At 38.0% G+C, this 20,239-nt stretch overlaps 1 protein-coding gene across 4 annotated transcripts in view; it reads right to left on the bottom strand.

Annotated features, from left to right (window-relative positions):
* The window catches only part of LOC137273314 (mechanosensory protein 2-like), a 66,377-nt gene that overhangs the window by 21,297 nt on the left and 24,841 nt on the right, over positions 1-20,239 (bottom strand). Inside the window, exon 1 of one of the 4 annotated variants that reach the window (XM_067805888.1) lies at positions 18,315-18,329. The exons of 2 other annotated variants lie outside the window; for them this stretch is intronic. Coding sequence is in view for 1 of the 2 variants with exons in the window: in XM_067805887.1 (XP_067661988.1) it covers positions 14,039-14,078 (40 nt within the window). In the remaining variant the exon portion in view is untranslated. Of the gene's footprint in view, positions 1-14,038; positions 14,219-18,314; positions 18,330-20,239 lie in introns of those variants that run through there. One more of the 4 variants, XM_067805887.1, reaches the window with a different exon arrangement.

Raw genomic sequence — 20,239 nt, 5'->3', positions numbered from 1 at the left:
TGTATTATGAGAGTTACAAACACTTCTGTGATACTACTGAGTCAAATCAAAAGCAGCTATTGAAATATGTTTAGTTACAAACAAAAACTTAAGTTATCAGCAGCTGTGCATTCTATTTCATCCAACTAATGCTATTATTCACCACAAGTAGTAGCAGTATTAATATCACCTTATACTTACTGATATTTGAATATGTTTCCTAATAAGGCAACAACAGCTTACAATCTGTCATCTAGCTAAGCATTCTTTGACATAAACACACTCACGTCTCTTAATGAATTGTTTCAGTTTTAAAACTGACTTTTCACTCACTTTGTGAAAATACAACTACCCCTGACAAAATCAATACTTCCACTAGACTTCGACGCATTTCACACATGCACGCACACACTCTCTCTCTCTCTTAATGGTGTGAATTATGATATGCAGAAGTATCCAAGTTTCTCTTCAATACCTTCATTCAGTCTTCCTTCATCAATGAAAGGTATGTGAAAGCAGGGCACCATCTATATCATCCATCATGTTGTGGCAAGGAACACCAGAAGTGGGCTTCACATGTTGAACCCACATGTGGAACTAAACCAGAGTTTTCGGCATAAGGAATGGACATTTTGCAAACTTATGGCTCCATATTTCTTGTGAGGCATTCATAAAATTTCTACCTCTACTTTGCCTTTTGTGGCTAAAGGATTCTGTTTCCGCAGATAGCTGACACTAAGCATTGATGTTTTACATTTAAACTACTTATGTGGCAATGTACTATCATATATCTGAATGCAGATTCCCCATGGTTGCACAAATGTGGCTGTTTTGCAAACAAGATCTAAAATTGGAAGTTCTTTGAGGACAATCTGTTTTTCTATTTTTAACATTAATCTACTCCACTGACTTTCTGTCTTTATAACATTTGGGCACACTAATCACAGATGGATTGAATAGAGAGACAATCCCTTGATCCATAATAGAATCACGAATCCACTGGAGGTTATTGTTTCTTCGCTTGAGTAACAGACCTAGTATGAAATCACCCTCAGAAATTGGTTTTATTTTTAAAGAATGAGTGTGGATATTGGGTAATCTGTCATACAGGCCCTGAAACAAACATATCAAAGTCTCTGGGCTCCTTTTCATATTATATTTAATCATCATCATTTCAGAACATTTTTTTTGGGTAAAATATATATATTTCAGATGTTAGTCTAGATGGTCGGGTTCACATCCTCTCTTGCACATTCCAGTGTTTATGCAGCGGGAATACTAACTTGGGACTTGTGCGGGATGAACAAATAACTTAAGGTTAGCCAACCAATCCATATTTTCAAGACCCGTTCAGATGACTAATGGAGACTTCAACTGTCATCCTTACTGAGAGAAGGTTGCTTGTAGCTTGATCAAAATAAATATTATCCTGTTCACACTGTTTGTTGACTCTATTTAGATCAAATTGGCAGCAAACTGATAAACTTAGAACTGGTAGAGAATTATTGACTTGGAGTTGTTTTTGTCTTCAAAACAGTTTCTCAATCTCTGGCTAACAAGGTAGCTTGAAGTGAGCGAGTGAGTTTAGTTTTATGCCGTACTCAGCAATATTCCAGATATTAGGCGGCGGTCTGTAAATAATCGAGTCTGGACTGGACAATCCAGTGATCAACAACATGAGCATCGATCTGCACAATATTGGGAACCGATGACATGTGTCAACAAAGTCAGCGAGCTTGAAGTTTTAAGACCATATATGTTTATATTGTAGATACGGTGAATAAAATGACTTTTTTTTAAATTGTTCAAAGAAGCATTACAGGCAAAAGTAGACCTTGCTTCCATGCTTAAATTTGCTTGATTTACAACAGGTTTACATATGGTTAATTTAAAAAGAAGGTTGCACTGAGGTAAAGTCAGGAAGTCTTTAAGAAACAACTAAAGACGAAGTAACAGTAATGATCATACTTTTGAAATCATTCCTTGGCTGAACATTGTTAACGATCAATCAGAAGACAAGCGTACAACCAGTTCAAAGATCAAGGCAGTAAAGTAATGAGATCTTGTGAAGATGGATGAGAGAGTTGGGTTTGATTAAGCTATTGATGTATCAGTTGTATCACATGTCAGTTTAAAGTGTCAAGAAGCCTTAAACTGATGCATGCTGTCAACATTTTCTTTTCGAGCACATTTAATATATAATGGTTATATATTCAGAGACCATAAAGCATCATTCTCTGAGATAGCTTGCAACTCCTAGATCTAAATGAGAGATTAACTTAAATGCTGTCCACAGATGATGACTGATCACCATATTCCAGTACTGGCTTCCATCAGACACCCTGATCTTAACATAACTGTCTCAACAGAGACCTTAATCGGTGCAACGTTAAGAGCACTCTGTGAAACATATGCTGATCCCTCAGTCCTTTATTAATAAACAAGAATTACTGGAGGCAAATATCAACCCTACAAATCTCCATAGTATCTATTCAAGGCTATATATTACCATTATGTGTTGCAACAGTGTGTCCCCAAATAACAACAGTGCTAAAATCACCAATGTTGCTGTCCTGGGTCCAGACTGCCTGCACTACAATGATCTTAACTTCCACATTTAAACCTGATCGATACCAGCAGAACCAAAAACTTGAAATGAGGATGTATTTTGATCTGAAGTGTGAGAGTTTTAAGAGATATCACCTTAAATGTCAGAGTTTAAACATTCAGCGCTGTTTTGTGCCAAAGTTGAAGTCTCCAACTGGCATTATCACATGGTTCCAGGTTGAGAAGATTAGGTCAAGGAGAAGACCTGGATCCAACAAGGAGGGTTATAAAAATAACACTTTGTGAGAACAGATAAGAAGACAATCTTCATCAGATTCCAGCTCAAACTTACATCAATATTTACTCTTTGTCATCCCATACGTTTACATAAGGGACAAATCTTGGCTTTTCTTACACAATATATGGTAAAGTGTATATCTACACAGAGAGTCTTCCCTAATCAAATACAACCAAAACCAATTCACCTCCAGTGCTGGCACTGACCGACTTGGGTCTCTGCCCATTTCACAGATGCCTAATATTTAAACAAGTTCAAAACTCCTGTGTTTCCACAGTCAGTCTTCAGTGGGCAAGTTTAATAGTTGGATCCAGTGCTGCCAGTCTTTGAAGGGCCTTGAGCCCTTGTTCTTTAAAATAGGACACTTGGTAAACCTTTTTGATCAAATACAGTGATAGCAGTTTGTAGACATACAACACTAGTGAAATTTCTTACAGACTCTGTAATGAATAAATAAGGTTTAAAATCATGACATGTTAGTACATTGTCTACATGGGAGTATAAAAGATACTTGTGAATAATATGTCAGCTTATGACTTGATTTTTATACAGACAGACAGCACCTTCTTGGGCAGCATGTAATACACATGTGGTGATAAACAGTTTATCTACCACAAAACAACTGACTGACAATTCCACCTTGTGACTTTGTAATTACATGAACTGATAGCAGTCTGTGACTTGTGTCACACTTCCAGAACATGACTTTCTCATGGTGGAGTAAGATCAGCATGTAGCAACTACATGCTGACAATATAATCTGCAGAGGAAAATATACGTATAAAAATACATCTAGATGGGTTAGTAGTCTCGATGTTTTTTACACACAACTGTAATCACAAAATCTTTCAACGTTGAAAAAGGAAAGATACTGCTTAATTCTACAGTGTGGACAAACGCTAGAGGCCAAGTAAACTAGTATTCATGATAATATATGAATGAAACAGTGTTTTGAAGTCCATTAGTAACTTTACTCACAAGGCAATGGTTGTGACAAGTCTCTGGTAAACTATAGACTATAGCTGCGACAGGTTGTATTGTTAGGAACACTTTTTGGATCAGGACCCTGAACACTGTGTCATGACCAATACCATTCAGTCTCGAAAGCACTGAAAACAACTAACTATGATGCTCAGAGATCAGGCAGGTAGACTTGAAAGTTTTAGCACAGACTGGAATATAAACATTCCTTGGCGGTATAAATGTGGAAATGTAATGATACATCATGTACCTAGTGACTTGTAAAGCATGAACTTCCCACAAAATTACAATCAGAGTTCCATGCAAGATGAACCTACAGATGAACCACGCAGTTAGACAGTCTCTGAATATATATAATGTTGATACGAACAAATAATCCAGTTAATAAACCGATAAGGAGTTCCAGTGAGATGGGGTATTCAGAACTTAAACCTGAGGAAATCTAGACTTGTTTCATTCCAGGGAGGGATAGGTAGTAAGGAAAATAATGTGGTTCAGGGACTGTGGGACGAAGTACCATAGAGTTTGTGTGTATCCAAGGCATTCTAAACACAGCAGACCTTGAAGATGCTTTAATGCTTATGGTCAGACCATGATTCTTGTATTTCCTCTATTACACTTCTTGATGCATATTTCTTTTAGACACTCTCTACCCAGTTCTTTTAATAAAACCTGCTTGTTTTTTATCTGATTTCAGAATAATGATTTGTTCAGTCTGGTATTTGGTGCCAATGTTTAGTGGTTCTCTAAAATATTTATGTTTAGTGGGTATGGTGTGGTGCATGTTTACAGTAGATCAGTAGTTGGGGGGATGCCAACAGCAACATGTCACATGAAAAACATTCAAAACATGGGAAGTATGATCTTATCTTCTTTCGAGTAGTTTCTGTTAAATGACATTTTCTTCTCTACCAAATTGATCAACATACTGTGACTGGCTATGTAATCAGACAATAAATCAGAATATTCTTCTAAATATGAACCAAACAACATTAATAACATGATAGCCACAAACAGACATCCTAGTATCTCATCATTTGAAAAACAACCCACCACTAAATACTTTCCTGAAAATGATAATAAACTTGTTATCAAACAAAGTTTGCACTGTGTAACACGGAGATGTTAGACAAAGGCCATTCCGTGGAACCAGCCTGCAAATCAAAGTTTCTCCAGTAGAATAAAAACTCTGGCAAATTTGATTAGACAGTTAAATTAACCGATAGGATGTATGAGTTTCATTAGACTGGGCATATAGCATAATAATAACACAAACACAAACCCAATTAAATCTTAATTTACTATTCAGGAGAGTGGAGCTCCATGAAAACCATTTGGCCATGTGGAAGTGCAGACAAGTTTCTGTCTGATTGATGAATGGCTGAGAAGCAATAAACCCCTTGTTGCATTATCTACTGGTCATCACCAAACAGTACCCAACCAAACAAGTTATTCAGGGCAGAACCATTCAGGGCAGAACCGAACACAATATATTCCCGGTTGCCACTCTGCTTGGAGACAGCACATTTTAAGATATTTCAGTTAATTCATAACACTTGGAAGAATGTCCATATACACCTGCTTAGACACAGGTGAAACTTCCAGGTCTAATACTTACAAGACAGGGATCATAATTAGTGTGAATACAGGACCAAAACTACTAACTACAGGATTCTGCCATATTCAAGGGAGACAAGTCTACACATTGAACTCTATAGTGAACTGTACAGGAAACTGTAGTGCCTAAGAAGACAGGGATCATAATCAATGTGAATGTAGGACCAAGACTATTTATCAAGGTTCATGCAGTGGCATATTCAGGGGGTACAACTCTGCACAGAGAACTACATAATGAACTCAGGTGCCTCAGAAAATGTGGAACACTTCGCTGCCTTCAGAAATGATAAAGGTCCCAAAAGCTATCATCTAATATGACAATATTTCTTTGAATTTAAACACTTGATATTCATGGCTGAGTGAACAACTATATTCCTGCTATATGGCTGTGGTCTGTAAATAATTAAGTCCTGATCTGACAATCTAGTCATCAAAAGAATGGGCATCAATATGCACCTGGAAACCGATGACATATGTAAACCAAGTTAGCGATCCTGACCACCCCATTCCCCTAGTTGCCTTTTACAACAAGCACAGTTGCCTTTTGTGGCCAGCATGGATAGCAGAAGACCTAATCTATCCCAGATCTTCACAAGCTTAGAACCTCAGACAAACGACATAATGAAAACCTGAAATGATGTGATCGCAAATATATTTTCAAACTGCAAGAGTAAAGGCACGTGATGGCTGCTGTAAGTTTCTTGCCCAGCCCATTAATGGCCCATGCTGTTACTTGTCACTGATAAATGGATCTATGTGGAATCTGTGGTATTCCTCAGATGTATAGCACTTGTACATGTCTGTATCTGGACATTTCAAAGCCTGACAAAGACTGTAGGTATTACAGCTATGTACCCAGTAGTCCATCACAGCACTTTCAGTTGCCATTGTCTTGATGTCATCACCTTCCACTGCCGTAGCACTTGTCCTATTCAAACCATTTCCATTCCATCATCAACTGTTCCAACCATAGCACATTCATCACTACTGATTCTCCATTTTCAACTGTTGTAGCAACAGTCCTATTCATATCACTTCCAATCTACTCAACTGAAGCTACACAAACAACTGCACAGCACTTATGAGAACCCATTGAGAGACCCACACAAACATTTCTGATCTATTGTGATATTTTCTATTGACTCAATCTGATTTTGCCGTTTACAAATTCATTTCATGATTTTTTTTTCAAAAGAATTATTTCATTTCACATCAATTCATTATTATCAACCACGAATTTTTAACAAATGACAGATATTATTAAAACTAGATGATAATTCATCATTATCAACCAAGAATTTTTAACACAGGTATATATAGTAAATAATGACTTCCAGGGCTTGATTTAGTGCTTTGTTACTTGCACTGATCCATCCATGTTCCACTGGGAACGATCTTAGCGCAAAGTTTGCAACATGTAATGAATGAGCAAGTGAATATGGTTTTATGCTGCATGTTACAATATTCCAGCAACATCACTATAAGGGACACCAGAGATGGGGTTATCACATTGTACTGATGGAGGAATCAAACCCAGGTGTACATCACTATAAGGGACACCAGAGATGGGGTTATCACATTGTACTGATGGAGGAATCAAACCCAGGTGTACATCACTATAAGGGACACCAGAGATGGGGTTATCACATTGTACTGATGAAGGAATCAAACCCAGGTGTACATCACTATAAGGGACACCAGAGATGGGGTTATCACATTGTACTGATGAAGGAATCAAACCCAGGTGTACAACACTATAAGGGACACCAGAGATGGGGTTATCACATTGTACTGATGAAGGAATCAAACCCAGGTGTACAACACTATAAGGGACACCAGAGATGGGGTTATCACATTGTACTGATGAAGGAATCAAACCCAGGTGTACAACACTATAAGGGACACCAGAGATGGGGTTATCACATTGTACTGGTGAAGGAATCAAACCCAGGTGTACATCACTATAAGGGACACCAGAGATGGGGTTATCACATTGTACTGGTGAAGGAATCAAACCCAGGTGTACAACACTATAAGGGACACCAGAGATGGGGTTACCACATTGTACTGGTGAAGGAATCAAACCCAGGTGTACAACACTATAAGGGACACCAGAGATGGGGTTACCACATTGTACTGGTGAAGGAATCAAACCCAGGTGTACAACACTATAAGGGACACTAGAGATGGGGTTATCACATTGTACTGATGAAGGAATCAAACCCAGGTGTACATCACTATAAGGGACACCAGAGATGGGGTTATCACATTGTACTGATGAAGGAATCAAACCCAGGTGTACAACACTATAAGGGACACCAGAGATGGGGTTATCACATTGTACTGATGGAGGAATCAATCCCAGGTGTACATCACTATAAGGGACACCAGAGATGGGGTTATCACATTGTACTGATGAAGGAATCAAACCCAGGTGTACATCACTATAAGGGACACCAGAGATGGGGTTATCACATTGTACTGATGGAGGAATCAAACCCAGGTGTACAACACTATAAGGGACACCAGAGATGGGGTTATCACATTGTACTGATGGAGGAATCAAACCCAGGTGTACATCACTATAAGGGACACCAGAGATGGGGTTATCACATTGTACTGATGAAGGAATCAAACCCAGGTGTACATCACTATAAGGGACACCAGAGATGGGGTTATCACATTGTACTGATGGAGGAATCAAACCCAGGTGTACAACACTATAAGGGACACCAGAGATGGGGTTATCACATTGTACTGATGGAGGAATCAAACCCAGGTGTACAACACTATAAGCAAATGCTTTAACCACAGTTCTACCCCTGCACCTTTTGCAGCATGGAATGGTCCGGGTAAATGTTTACATTGCAAAACAATCAAAATGGTAGCCAGAGAAATCAATGCAACCAGACGAACTCAGTTCTAAGTGAAAGAGATAATTTTTAAGATGATCTGAAATATTTCAAACATGGACATGCAAAACAAATTTCATTTTCATATAGCCGTCATGTCCAAACAGATTTACTACTGTCATATGAATAAATTTGTTGTATTTTGATCTCCTTTCGGAAGTATGTACTATATTACATTATCAACTAAATGCGCAAAGAAAGCTCAAAAGAAAAATTCCGAGTCACAAAAACAGGCAACTTTTGTGAAACTCACAAACTGGCTCTGAAGCAAAAAAGAAAAAGATTACAATTTGGATGAACATCGGGCTCAAACTCTTGACTATAGGCTCCTGGTATAGTCTGGTTCATAATTATTGAGAATTTTTCTTCTTACTTTGAGCTATCCTAACACCTCAACTGATTCACTGATACTTAAAACTAAGTAATGGTATAAGGGAGGTAACTCATCTTGGCCTACTGAGTATAGTACAACTAGAGTTACCTCCCCTGAATTTGTAGCAGACGTCATTTTCCTCAGCACTGTCAACAATGTCTGCTGAGGATAAAAGAAGGTTGATTTTTGAGTTGTGTAATCAAGGAATTGATGATGTAAATACATTGGCAGAGAGAACAGGAACTCCTCTTCCTACTGTGTATAGGATTAGGAAGAATTTTAAAGAGGGAAAGGATTTTGGGCACCAGAAAGGAGCAGGGAGACCCAGAAAATTGGACTTCTCAGATCGCTTCCGGCTGGGAATTTTAGCGTCTAAAAAGCAAAGGGCAAGCATCTCCAACATCAGGTATGAAATGATAGAAAGGGGATCAACAGTTGTATCAAAATCTACAGTTAGAACAAATTTGATTGATCTTGGATGGGAGAAAAAGACTGGAATTCCTTCTCCTCTCATGAAACAAGAACATAAAGACAGGCGTGTTGAGTGGTGTTTGGCACATGAAAACTTTGACTGGGAAAATGTGATTTTTACTGATGAAAGCTCAATATGGGTATATCCCAATAATGTGAAAATATGGACAAAGTCTGCGTCAGCACCGTTGTATCACGACCTAAATACAGCCCAAAGTTTCATGTATGGGGAGGGATATCCTTATTAGGAACGACCCCGCTGTGTGTGTTTGAGGGAAATCTGACAAGTCAACGCTACACTAACATATTAGATAATTTTCTCCTTCCAAGTGCACGTGTTTTTTATATAAATGACTGGATTTTGCAGCAAGATAATGATCCTAAACACACCGCAAAACATGCCAAGCAGTGGTTTCAGGAGAAAAATGTGACTGCATTACCATTTCCTGCATATAGTCCTGACTTAAATCCCATTGAGAACATTTGGGGGATGATGAAGGAATGTGTGAATCAAAAGGGGTTGACAAAAATTGAAGACATGAAGAGAGAAGTGGTCCGATACTGGGACAGCATAACTCACGAGACACTAACCTCTCTGATAGGAAGTATGCCTACCCGTCTTAGACTGTGCCGTGAAGCTCAAGGAGACTTGATAAAATATTAAATTGTTACCTACACAACATGAAAAGGTCAGTTCACTTTCACAATGCATTCAATTTTATCTGATTTGTTCTCGTTTAATAATATGAAATGCTTTAGCTATTCTCAATAATTTTGAACCATACTGTATGTCTTAATGTTTCAAATAAGCACAGTAAACTAAAGGCCCTTAGATGAAGGTGCCATTGTGCCCTTATGACAAATGATCCAGGAACCTGGACCATCATATCTCACAGGACCATCGTAAATGTCTACATTACGGCTGTGTGTAATGAAGGTTGGACATGCAAACTGTTCTGTGTCTGGCAAATTGCCTGTACAAATGATACCACTGGAAGAGACAGACCTCACTTACAGCAATGAGACACTGATGGGTGAGCTCCCAGGAAACCATGGCAAGTCTGTAGTAGTCATTGTCCATCTGAGTCTTAATCTGTATCATTACACAGATTCTAATGACTGAAAAACAATCCTCATATATTTGGCAATTACTAAACACATAAGTTAGAGGCAGCTCAATGGACAGTCTGACTGCCAGGACAGAAAAGGTTGGCATCTCTGAGTATATTCCAAATCAGCTACCACAAGGACTACTACTCAAGTGGAAATGGCCTCACCAATGATATAGCAAACTACCTCACAACCATCAACAGGTGCACCCTCTAAACCAATAAACAGGCTATGTTTAACATACAGCTAGGTAAATACAGCGGGGAGAACATACTGAAAGATGAGATAAACGGTATATCAAACATAAGTGATGAAAACCAAACAACCCTTGCAAGAAATAACCTTGAAGATATTTATATGTAGCAATATGCACAGTGAATCTCTTTATACACAACAGAAAAGAGGGAAATCATGGTGCTTAACTAGCATTCCAACTTAATGTAAAAAGCTTGTTCATGGAGAACTAAGCTCTCTGGGACTCTATCCACATGTAAACGACCAGATAACTACAGTTACAACCATGTAACCTCAACAACAGTCTCCATTCTACATACTACTGAAGCTTTTATCATCTTTAGTCAAAATGATTTTCTGAGAAATGTGTGTCCTTTAAAATATGACCCAAGATATGCAGCTCTGGGTATGTTTTGATCAATAAATGGTTATTACTTAAGCCAGTTTATCATAATATTTGATTTTCTGTTGCTAAAATCACTTCAGATTTGTACTGTGGTTTTTTTTTTAGGTATTGAAAGCCATTGTTATCATTAATGGGAGAAAATATTAAACCATTTCACAATCAGACACAGTCTTGTTAGGTTAGCATTGGTTTTGAGCAACATATGCCTGCCATAAGAGGCAACTAATGGGATTGGATTAATTATTTATAGAAAATCTCCATATAGGTGTCTGAAGTGTTAACAACTAACAAACTTCAAACACACACAATTTAGATTTTAAAAGAAATACCGTTCTGGCTATAAAAGAAATACCATTAGCCTGTTGCTGTACCCAAAATAGTGTTCAGAGAATACAGTCTCTTCAGAGATGATGATTTACTGTTCATGGATAACTTGTAAACAAACACCTCCATTGTTTTTTTCAAACTCACTAATTCTGGGTTTCCCATTTATCAAAATTTACACTCACTTTCAGACATCTGTTTAGGGAATCATTATGCTTTCACCATTTCTTGAAATCTGAGATTAGTAAATCCTTTGCCAGGACAGAAGCCATTATTTCTTTGATATACACCGGTAACGGTCTCTCGGGTAAAAAGGAAATAATTAGTACTTTTACTTGTTTGGTAACAGACATCATGTCACATAGATATCAAGAAATTATTTGTTACCATGACAACCTGATCAAAACAAGCAATTACATGAGAGGCTATTTTGCTCACAGAATGAACACAGTACAGGCTTCAGTTGATTGCTTCAAGTAATCCTTGTTGCCATTTTGATACCATCTAGCAAAATCTCTAGTAGTAAATGGGAACATCTACTGTAAATATTAACCATCATTATCAGAGAATATAAAACACAACTCCAGGGAATAATAAGCATTGATTATTTGACGAAACAGATTCCATGAGGCATAAAAGGGAAAACAGTAATATCAATTCCATGAATTCCACGACATCGAACATCAGTGATATTAAACCAGGTGTTCACAAAAGGACACAAGTTTTTTGGGAAAAGGATACCTTTTTGTCTATTTGTCTGTGCTCATCTTGTGAAAGCATAACAGGTCCGATTTGGAAAAGGTGTACATTAGCTGCTGACAAGGATGTTAATCCTGGTATAATACATAATTCTTTCCAGCAGACCTGTACTGCCTCAGTAGCTGCCATATGGCTGGAGTATTGCTGAATGCGGCATAAATAAAAAATCATGCAATCACTCATGGATTTTCTCAGTACTTACATTCTAGTCAAAAATTTAAAACGGAACCATAAGGATGCAAAATGTAGATAGTATCACAAATATCAACTTTTTACAGCATTATGTTGCCACAAATTACCAGAATCACATTTGCACACTGATGATAATAGGTCATTTCGTGAAGAACTGATTACCATGGTTAGTGATGGAGATGGGTGAGTGTTTTTTTCCCCTGAGATGTTACTGAAAAATGGTTCATACATAGTGAAACACTGGAATTCAAGGCTTTTTATATGTTACAAACAGGTATACACCATTTTTATTTTTTCCACATACCCAAGGCTTTTCAATCTGTTTTGCGCTCTGAAAGGCATTCAAACCATGACCTGAAATTCAACGATATTTTTAGAGCCATATACATAGCAGTGACCTTCAAAGAACCACCAGTCTTCACTTCTGACCTTGTGTCTCCAGACAGAATCAACAGGTTGGTTGGCCAACCTGGATCTTCATATTGCTATGTTACAGTTAGTAACCTTCATGTCTTCTTTCAAAATTATAGATAAAAAAGCAAGTTAAACAATTAAACAGAACAGCCATATAAAGGGAAGGTTTCATTGTTTGAACTTGAGGCTAATGAAACAAATTGTCTTACTGCACCTGTTCTGGAGCAAAATCTAAAAGGTAGACAATTTCACTCCCAAGTCATGCAAGGCTACCTGCTATGTCCAACCTTGCAAACACCCAATGTGCTTCATTTGCACACTTCCAAGAAATCAGCAGAGTTTTGATTACCTAAGTTATGCAGATCCAAGAAACGGATAATCCCCCTGGGAAACAACAATGTGTACGAGACAACCACAAGAATGATCAAGGCTTTTCTATGCATAGTCATGATATTATCAAACAATAATATTTACCATGAGCTTAGGAAAGATAATAGCGATAAATACCTTGGAGATGAATAAAGGTGATTATAAATGCAAGGAATAATAATCTTAGATGAACCATTAGCCAAAGCATGCAAAGTGTGATATAAGTATTGCAATAATGGTTAAGAAAGGAAATACTTGGACAAACTATTGAAAAGTGAATACTGAACTGCACTTAAAAATGAAATTAACGCATTGTTCTTGAAATCAGAAAGACTTATAATTCGCACTGAACACATTCAGCATATGCCTAAAACATATATGTTTGGGTAATGTTGTAATGTTTAAATAGATAACCATAGACATGTACATTTAACAATACTATCACATCATTTCGCCCAACAAATAATATATGTGCCATATTTCTTGTAATGACATGTATCATATCGTATAAACATACATTAGCTTCCTGACATTTAAACAGCATTTATATGGAACAAAGCTCATCTAAAAATACTGAGCTGAAATTCAGTTGAAAGAAACATGCAATCCAATAAACATGAACTGACTTTGTGGTCATGGTTCAGTAACAGGTTATAATCACAGCTGATGACTTGAAAAGTAAGGCATGCACTAGTGCATCTGCATGAACCCTGACATCTTGGTGATTAATCATCTAGCTAAACCCTATATCCCGGGCATGAGGTGTAGCATGTTATACATCCTGTATATACCTGACAGACATATTACTACAGAAACTTGTACATCAAGTGTGCATTCGTATCACAGTTGTCACAGTCCATCTATCTGTGCACCAGCTGCACTAGGATATATTATCACACAAGCATAGACGACGTGAGTCGCTGGAACCAGCAACGATGCTAGTGAGAAATCTACCAAGCCATTCCACAGCACAACTGTACAATAACTCCCCCAATGTGACAAACCCCTGCTGTTTATCTCCCACAGAAAGTATTACTGATGTCAAACAGTACCTGTAGCTGCCTGGCTCTTGTGGTTCGTAGCCATCTCCATATTGTCATGTACAAAATCAATGCCACAAGCTACTACACCGGCAGGCTGGGGGACCAAGCAGCCACCATAAGCAGCAGCTGGCTACACACCACACTCTGCAATGATGAGCTTCACCCACTTCCAACAGGGGAGGCAACTCTGATGGTTCACACCACACCCTTCAGGCCGAGATGTTCGATATGAGAATGATTCTGTATGACAGGAATAAACTAACCAGCACCAAACGAAACAGAAATGTAAAAGATCTATTCCTCAGAATTTTAAATGAAAAGTATAAAAAAATTTATGAAAAATAAAACTTGTACCACGTCTTTCAAGATCACTTTTTCCATTAATACAGAAGGATGTGTATACCTATAATGGCCAAATATCCATCAACATGACTGCCTTGAAAGTGATTTCTAAAGCAACAATGAGACTGGTACCAATTAGAGTCGTATAGTACCATACAACCCAGCTGGTGAATATAATACAAGATATTTCATCTGTCAGATCTTGAGAGAATGCATCTATCAAATTTGAGAATCAAAGTAATTTGTAGCTCGTTCTAACATTGTCGTTTCATTATATCAAACAAACAAAAAGCATTTCTTTAAGACATCCTTGATGGCGTTCAATCTTTCCTCTACAGCTGTCTACCCATGGAGCCAGGTATGAAAGATCAATCTCGGTATATCAAGTCATTAAGCACAGAGCTTGACTTTAGATGATGAATGTGGAGGATGCTATTGATCCTAGCATGGGGTTACATATTCAGTCATAGTTTCTAGATGTCTCCTGTAGTGAGTAAACTGGCAATTAAAGCTTCTGTTCACATGTTGAAGCTTTTAAGAGCAAAACAAATAAATCTTGAGAGTTTCATCTCATGCTTATGTTTTTGTGCTAATGAAATCAATAAAAGCTTAATAAAGGGTAAGATAAGGCAATTATCACTGTCATTTCTATGAACCCTGTTATGGAATATTGATCTCTGTTACATCCAAGGAAGGCATGAATGGAAATTGATTTTGATGTGCTTTATAGATACAAGAAGGTCAAATCTGGAAAGAGCCCATTTTGCTGAATTCCTTTTTAGTTAAAAACAATGTCACTAATTAGTCTCAACCCAAGTACCCTTGCTATCCTAATTCAACCCTACCCTAATACCCTGTTTATCCTAACTCAGCCCTACCAAAGCATTCCGGTTATCCTAACTAAGCCTTAGCAAGTACCCGGGATATCCACTCAACCCTTCTCTTGTACCTAATGGCAAACAAGGATAAGTTGGACCAACATAGAGAATGTGTTTACGAGAAGTAGGCAGTGCATAGCCATGAGCAAACCCATTTGGTTTGTGAAAGTAGAGTAGATGTAGGCAAGAGCACATGCAGTACATTATGATGAAATTGACTCCACATGAAGCTGCACACACTTTGCTCATAGGACTCTCATGGTGTCAATGTAGCAAGTTGGTAATACACCACACTTGATTGTGGACAACCTCTTTCCCCTTCACTCACAATAGCAAACTCCTTTGGGAGGCACTCATACATGGTAATATGGGCCAGTTTGTGAGGACGGTGCTCAACTTACCCTTGCTTGCCAGTGAGCTACATCAGCTCTACATCAGAAACCTTGCTATCTTAATGCTGCCCTACCCTACTCTAACACCATCAGTCTTACGCTAACCCCAGTCCATACAAAATGAGGCTCATACTGAACCCAGTCCACCTATCATCTGCCTCATCCAAACTCAAGTTCATCCTACCTCAGACCAAGTCCAGTTGACGCAACACCAGCCTCACTCAAATCCTAAACCATTCAATATCAGCCTCGTCCCAAATCCAGCCTATACATCTGCCTCACTATGACCGAAGTCCATTGCACCTCAGTCCTAACAACATCACCCTTTCTTATAAGGATTTAGTTTCCATGGTTACAGAATCGTTCCAAGAACCAGTTTTAATCCCATTTATAATGGATGTCAAAGAAGCCATTAAATACCTGCTCTGATTGATCAACTGAAATAAGAACATTTGTCAAAAATCTATCTACTATTTGTGATACACAAAAGAACCACATCATATGATATTTAAAAAAACCAACTAAGTGGAATCAAAACTTGTCAACTGTCAGAAGCTCTATAATTCTCTAGTAGAATTGTCTAAACTCAGCCACAGCTACAGTTTGTTGGGTCTATCCTCTCTCTTTAAAACACTAAAGTTGTAAAGTTTGTACTTGCTGTTGCCCTTCTTTGTGTTCAGCATTATAATAGTTCTGAAGTACAAACTGGTCAGCTTGGTTGGTTGGTGACTTGTTTTATGCTGCACAATATTCCAGTTATCTGGCACCAGTCTGTAAATAATCAAGTCTGGACCTGACCATCAAGTGATCAACATCACGAATATCAATCTACACATGTGAAGTGATGACATGAGTCAACCAAGTCAGCATAATTCATGTTCAAGTTTTTTAAACATACAACTACTCTATCTGTTATTACTCATAAATTGTGCAGCTTTCGCCCCCACAAGGTAATTACACAAAGCTGACAATACAATTGTGTATTTTAGTTCTTGTGGAGTAAACAATACAACTGCAAAAGACCTTCACTTCAATATATCTCAAACTTGTAATGTTAACAACACCAAAACAAGGAAAGGTTTAAATGTTTAATTAACTGAATCATTTCTCATATATTTTTAAAATAAACTAATTGTCAACAGGCAATCAAAAGCTTACATGTTCCACGAAGTGAAAGTTATTATCAGACAAGTACGGCACACCTGTGATAACTAGGTGAAATCTACGCAACCTTTATGATCTAAACCACATAAAAGGAACCTATCCATGAGATGGCTACCTGCTGACAAATTTGATTAAATTTCGAATTACGACTAGAAACATGCCACATGAAGAGCTTGGTGTCATACCAGTGTAGCAAATTCTGGCAGATCCATTTCAAACTCAAGATTTCTCAAAATATTATTGAACCCACCTCTACAGGGAATATAACCCCATCCTTTATTAAATGATAACATTCGAGGCTAAAGCTAGACAGCCCCCCAGGTACGCAGGTAAATCAGGCGATTAGGCAGCACAACATCATACACACATTTCCAGGCAGATGGAGGGTAGACAACTGCTTTCTGTCAGTGCAAGGAAGATTGGAAAAGCCATTACTTTCTGTTAGATGCATTTTTAGACAAGCGTGCCCGGATTCACATTTTATGGCAAAAATAAACACTAATGTGTTTATACCTGAACAGAAATAGCATGGAAATCTGGATTCAGCAATAGCCTTAGGCTTAACTTCATATGTGAAAGAACATCCGTCCAAAATCGGATACCATGGAGATTGTATTGGCAGATGCTTTGATTAAAATAAATTTTAGCTTGGTTTCTTCCTTTTTATAAAGAAGAAAATCAATGTTGTTGTCACCACAACATGACATAATTCTGGAATAAATGGAGTCCTTCAGAATTTACGATCATTACCAAGTACACCTAATGTTTTCATTACAAAATCACCTCTCTAATCATAATCAAGAAAGAAATCTTTAATGAAAAATTTGGGAAAAAAAACTTGGAAATGAAACTTTATAAAGAATGATTAATGTTGACATTGGAGGATTAGTCAAAATAAACATAACATGCATGCCAATAGCTTATGGTCACATGATTTTCTATAGTAACACACACTAATCATGTGATGGTCATGTGTCTATGACGATGTCAACGATGACGACGATGATGATGACGTGGAGGAGTGAGGTCAGATGGGATGGTGATGACGTAAATCCTACAACTTTCCCCCTGGGTCAAATGCCTAAATTTTTCTGACAATAATGAATGAGTGAGTCATGTTTTATGCCACTTTTAGCAATATTCCAACAATATCACTGTGTGTGTGTGTGTGTGGGGGGGGGGGGGGGGGGGGGGGGGGACACTAGAAATGGGATCCCATGCGAAGAATCTGACCCAGATCTTCAACGTTACAAATGAATGCTTTAACCACAAGGTTAAATTACCCAACCATTCTGTGACAATAACAAATTCTACAACATATTTGTCATGATAAAAATACCATTCCTATTCTTAATGAAAATGAATTAAATTTATTCAATGATATCAATATCATTTTTACGCAGTTGTAATTCATATCAAGCCAAGCCCATGCAGGAGCAGTGCACAGTGAGGGATTAACATTCTCCATGATCAACAAGCTGTGGGATGATAGCCTGAAATAGTACTTACCTTCTCTTAATGGAGCATAATCTAAAATTAATTTCAAACAGAGTTACCTGATACCTGTATTAAACTGGTTAATGTTTCACAGTTCAGATTTCAGAACTGAAGCAAGCATCAAATCACTGTGTATACAAGAGAGTAACTCGGCTAGGTGTCCTTACTTGCATGAATAGCGAGTCAGTTATTTGTCTCTGCATCCACTTAATGAGAAGAACTGGACTTATGATAGTCTCAGCTCTTAGGTTGTTTCATGTAACAACACCTACGCTGTTTAACAGTTCGGCTTTTTTTTTTTTAAAAAAAAAAGAAAAAAAAAAGGGAGAAGACTTTTGATATGGCTGCAAAAAACAATACAGTTCCTGGCAAAGGGATACTACTCTGTGGAGAACTGTAGGACTGAGCGAGTGAGGGATGGAGTGAGTGTAGTTTAACAGCTCACTCAGCAATATGCAATATTTCTGCCATATGGCAGCAGTCTGTAAATATTCGAGTTTGGACATGGCAATCCGGTGATCAGCATGAGCATCGATCTGCGCAACTGGGAACCAATGACATGCGTTAACCAAGTCAGTAAGCCTGAGCACCTTTAGTTGCCTCATAAGACAGACATAGATACCTTTGTGGCAAGCATGGATTGTTGAAGACCTATTCTACTGTGGATCTTCACCTATCTTTGAGAAAATATCAATGCATGCATTAAAACTATGATTATGATGATGATTACACCTGTCATTACTTTCAGAGTTATTCTACCAGCCTAAACCAGTGGATGATGAGCCACTCCTACAGGGGACTAACTAGCCTTATGACCACAGGACGGGAGCATTAGTAGTGGATAAGTACAAACATATAACCACTGGTTTGTTTGTTTAACACTGCAATCAGTAATATTACAGCTTTATGGTGGAGATCTGTAAACAATCAAGTCGGGACCAGACAATCAAGTGATGAACAGCACAAGCATCAATCCACAACTGGGAAATGAAGACACAAGCCAACAAAGTCAGTGAGCCTGACCACTCAATCAGATTAGTTGCCTCTAACCATGTGTACAGAATTCTGAAGACCATTTTTAACTCGGATCTTCACGGGTACATGCATAACTAGAAATGGCTGACATGGTCTCCTAAATACTGATTCCAAAAACTCTTTACATATCTTTCAATGACAGAAAACACAGTATCAAGTCAAATGTTCTGTGGAAATCTCAACTATAAATGCTGAATGCATGCTTTTATGACACTGTCATGGGAAACATGGAAAGAAACAACCACCAGCATTGCTACACACGGATAATGGTCCTGCTGTCAATTACACCCTTATAATAATGAAGCACACCTTCATGAATGGTTAGGCATGGTTAAAAAAAAACAAAGCAGCGTGTCGACCAGCAGCCAAGAAGCAACCTTCAAAATCCACATCATCAAAAGGTATTCAGCTGGATGACATCTGTAGCCCCTCATTCTAAGAACAGTGAGTGAGTAATATCCATGATAAGTGGAGGATAACTGAGTGAGCATAGTGTTATGTAACTTTAGCAATATCAGAGCAATATCATAGCAGGGCTCACCAGAAATGGGCTTCAAACATTGTTCCAATGTCGGGAATCAAACTCAGCATTCTGGCATAGCAAGCAAACCTGTAGACTACCCCACCACCCCTTCTAAAACAGTATCAGTCCAACAACCTGTTAGGGCCATCAAAAGAGATGGCCTCACTGTATTTATATTGCACTCATTTTGTGAGTGAGATGAGAGCACCATTAGTTGCCATTCTTGTGGAATCTACAAGAAAACATTTTGACACATGATCAAGATTTCAGTGGCTGGACTCCCATAAGAAGAAATGATTGATGCCTGGGGATTCAAAGAAGCAGAATGATTATGTGTGACACCAAGGCAAGAACATGTGCGACATACAACTTCTGAAGG

Source organism: Haliotis asinina, chromosome 2 (genome assembly GCF_037392515.1).
Source record: "Haliotis asinina isolate JCU_RB_2024 chromosome 2, JCU_Hal_asi_v2, whole genome shotgun sequence".
Taxonomy (NCBI): domain Eukaryota; kingdom Metazoa; phylum Mollusca; class Gastropoda; order Lepetellida; family Haliotidae; genus Haliotis; species Haliotis asinina.
This window is presented reverse-complemented; position numbering and strand designations above follow the sequence as displayed.